General features: G+C 31.8%; 1 protein-coding gene across 1 annotated transcript; it reads right to left on the bottom strand.

The window, feature by feature from the left end:
- Nucleotides 1-2,048: 2,048 nt before the first annotated feature.
- On the bottom strand, nucleotides 2,049-3,899 carry LOC112039486 (thaumatin-like protein 1). Its single transcript, XM_024072360.2, has 3 exons — nucleotides 3,845-3,899; nucleotides 2,912-3,150; nucleotides 2,049-2,614 (listed from the first exon to the last, which is right to left on the bottom strand). The coding sequence occupies exons 1-3, from the start codon at nucleotides 3,897-3,899 to the stop codon at nucleotides 2,174-2,176; spliced, it is 735 nt and encodes a 244-aa protein (XP_023928128.1). The 3' UTR covers nucleotides 2,049-2,173.
- Between the last annotated feature and the right edge of the window lie 362 nt (nucleotides 3,900-4,261).

Below are 4,261 nucleotides of genomic sequence, written 5' to 3'. Positions count from 1 at the left end.
AATTCACAATAGAAGAGTCCAAGAATTTAGTGTTGTATGGGGTCATATCAGTAAGTTTTACTTGGAGTTGCTATAAGATTAGGGTTGATTCTATTGTAAACTTCAATTCTATATAGTGGATTTATTTCCTTGAGGGTTGGTAGTAAATCCCTAGCGAGTTTTTACTATCTAGGGCTCTTTGTAACCATATTGCCTTGTTCTTTATTTGTTTCACTTGTTTTGCGGTATTGGTTTGTGATACAATTAACCATAAATTGAACTTGAAAGCATGATTTCTTAATTAACTTGGCATAAAACTAGTTAATTCGTAACAATCGGAATCTAAATTCCCAACACTATTTTTTTTTTGTTTTTGTTTTTTGTTTTATATTTTGTTTCCACTTTAAAACCCACACATTTATTATCTTGTCAAACTAAACCACCCCTTATTTTGTTAGTTTGACCTAACTATGGAACCAAAATGTGAAATAAAACAGCACAACAACATGATTTTTTCCCTCGTTTTTGAGAGAGAGAGAGAGAGAGAGAGAGAGAGAGAGAGAGAGAGAGAGAGAGAGAGAGAGAGAGAGAGAGAGAGAGAGAGAGAGAGACAATTAGTTTTTTTTTTTGAAAATCTTTGTTTAAATACAATGGCAGCTCTAGGAATTTTTTTCTAAGGTAGTCACTAAATAATTGAAATCATACAAAATCTAATATAAAGAGAACTTCAAATATCGACCAAAAAAAAAAAAAACCACACACACACACACACAAATACATAAAGTCTTACAATTTTTTTCTACGAATTTTATTATTTTGAAATTATTACATAATAGTTTTTATTGTCAACGCTGCAAGCTACATCTCTGATAGGAACCCCTATATAGATAATAATTGTTGTAATGTTGCATTTAGTTAGTAAGTTGGTTAGTTAGTTACAATTTCAAGCATGTTAATTACATTTAACGCATGTTAGAATTATTAATGCACATAGGGAACAATAGGACCATTAGGATAAGGCCATGTGGGGCAATAAAATTGTTTTATGGTTCTATAAATATCTACTTGTAATCACATTTCCATCATTGAAGAATAAACCAACTTATTGCTCAAGTGCATTAGTGCATCTCTCTCTCTCTTAATCTTTTTCTTTCTCTATGGAAGGTGACTACCTCGAATTAAATCAATTTTCTTATAATTTTCATCAATTCCCCTATAATTTCTATTCATCCCCATTAGGAATCACCGGGTTCCTAACTTAAAATTTTAGTTAAATAAAATTTTTCTTGGGCCTTTATTTATTTATTTTTTGGTAAAGACCTAATATATTGTTAAGAGAACAAAAATTTAAGGACAAAATTTGACTACAAACTTAATTATAGACTAAAGCTACAACTCTTATTAAACATATCAATATAGCTACATATCTTGAAAATCTAGCCATTGAATTACGTGCTGTTTATGTTCTTAAAACATGTGTCAAATTTCATATTAATTTGATGTTATTTACTATTCGAATCATAAACTAATTTTTTATGTATAATTTTAGACTACCAAAACTCAAAATTTAAACATTTGATTTATGACATAGATATTGATGTTTGATCTTCTTAAAATCTTGCAAATATGGGGGATATAAGAAAAAAAATGTAATCCAATAGTAGATTTGTCAAAATTCACATCTAATAAAAAAATATTGAGTAGAGTTATAATCTTAATCAACAAGACTACAATCAAGTTTATTGCCAAACTTTGTCCAAAATTTTTATTATGTTGAGCCTAAAAAATTTAGGGTAGTCACAATTTTTTTTAAAGATAAAAATGTCACTAAAAATAGTAATTTTTTTTTCTAAGTCAAGGTGGTCCTATGACCACCCTAGACACAGTGTGAAGCTGCCCCTATTTGAATATAGAAAGAGAAATTGGCAAAAGGATAATTAGATAAGTTAGAACTAACATAATAAGGGGTAGGTCACAGTTTGGCACAATAATAAAAAGAGTGAGATTATATTTAGAGTGACATTTATCAAAAGAAACAATATATATATATATATATATATTTTCATGTTCCCTTCATATATTTAACTGTGCCTTAATACATGAAACTTAATATAGTTTCTTTTCTTTTGCAATGAAATTTAATAGTTTCTTGCTACCATTAGAAAATAGGGAACACATAATTCCTCTCTTTAATTCATGGACAGAAGGTAATAAGGTAATCAGGTCTACCAGAGCAGGTAAATGTGCTGTCTGGATCATCATAAGCATAGCTATAAGCTTGACGGCACTGCTGCTTAAATAGACGAGAATAGTCTGTAGGTGGACATGTTTGTGGAGTATTAAAAGTGCCAGTGCAACAATAGTTTGGCTTATTGAAAGCAGTGCATGCACTCTTGCAAGCAAGCACTCTCCCATCAGACCCTTTCATTTGAAGCTCTGTCGGGCATGCCATGGTCACGTTGGTTGGACAGCTCGAGGCCCTACAATCACCAGACCCGCCTTGTGTGGCTACCGAAATAGGCAAGTTGAACCCATCTACAAGGCTAATGTCGTAAAAATCCATTCCACCATCAGCTGCTATGGCGATTTCTACTAAAGAAGCTGGTGGGATTGCACCTTTACCATTGCACGCAACCTAACCATTGAATAATAGTTAAATTATTAAATTCACAATTTCTTAATTATTTAGAACTTTTGAGATCATTGAATAAGAGTAATTGATACTTCAGAGTTCGAACCTTGTCTTTATTCTATCTTCCATTTAAAAAATAAAAATAAAAAAACAATAAATAAAAATCTCATTTTTGGACTCCTCTTAGTAAAGTGAAGTCTGAACTCACACGTGAGGGAAAGTGTAAGAATAATTATAAAATTTTTAAATTCATTAATTTTCTAATAACTTTAGATTTTGGAACAATTAATAATTTATCACCTGACTAGTGCCACATTCAGCAGTAGCACAAGTGAACTTTCCAGAGCTGTCGGTAGAGCATTCAGTTCGGGCCCAAAACCGACCTTTCCATAGAGGTGGGGCGTCCACTGATTTGAATGCTTTGGATGACAACTCAAATCCAGTATTTAATAATTGAGGTTGTTGATCCGCAGTTAGGGTTCCTGGCCAAACAGTATTTAGACAGTTGTTTGTGAAAGTGATTCTAGCAGAGTGAGCACCTGCATGCAACATATATAAATCATACTCCTTGTCACCATCTAGAACATGAAAACAAAACCTTTCTTGTAAGTAGCAAAAAGAAGTAGGAGATCCATATACCATTTTAAGTGGTAGATACACTTATCATTATGATCGTTATGATTCAACAGGTTGCAATTTGAAACCACAATATTATTTTTTCTATTCTATTTGTAAGAGTTATATTAGCCCAAGATCCACTTGTTGACTCAGCTTCATTGTAAGTACGTAAAAGAATGGAAGAGAACGTATTTTATTATATTGAGAAATTAAAACTATAACAGGTCTATATAGATAAATAAGTAATAAGAATGTGACCTGTTCATCCGAGGGGCAATATACATTTCTTACTTTACATCATCTTTACACATTACGATTTCATATGCAAAGTGTTTACATATTTATAAAATGTGGATAACAAGTGCTTATTAACAAGTGTGTAAAAACTTTTCACATAAAATCTAAATGTGTTTCATGTGTAAAAGAAATGAATATAATAGCAACACTTTGGGAGTTCGTGGGGGTTTATGGCTTTATTGCCGCAACCTAAAATTTTGTGATTTTTTTAGGAAGAAAAGAGAGAGAAAAAAAAAAATAGAAAAAAAGACGAGGCTTACTGACAAAAGCAATGTGTTAATGCATATCAGAATTTAAGAACTAGTTCCTGAGGCATACCAGATAGGAAAAAGAAGGCCATTGTAAGGCAGTAGAGTGCCAAGGTTCTCGTCATTGTACGATTGTTACTCATGGTGGTAACAAGTAATAAATAACAAGTATGATAAACTTCTCTCAAAAGGTATGATGAACTTGGGCAGGTGTGGTGTATATATAGAGTTATGCAACTGTCCGGGCCAGGCTATTAGGGCACTGAGCTGACCTTGGTAATCTAGGCAACAAATTCTTTGTTCCACTTTTTGTATTTCACTTTATATATATTTCACCAAACATATGGCATTCATGATTAGTGAAGTATAAAGTGAAACACAAAAAATAGAACAGAGGGTTTGTATTAATTAGAGCTAATAGAAATAAGACACATTATAAAAAATTCATGAAAATAGCCATGAATTTAACTTATTTTCATGAAGGTTG

Source organism: Quercus suber, unplaced genomic scaffold, assembly GCF_002906115.3.
Source record: "Quercus suber isolate HL8 unplaced genomic scaffold, Cork oak 2.0 scaffold_153, whole genome shotgun sequence".
NCBI lineage: Eukaryota > Viridiplantae > Streptophyta > Magnoliopsida > Fagales > Fagaceae > Quercus > Quercus suber.
The sequence above is the reverse complement of the archived record's forward strand: the minus strand, read 5'-3'. Positions and strand labels throughout refer to the sequence as shown.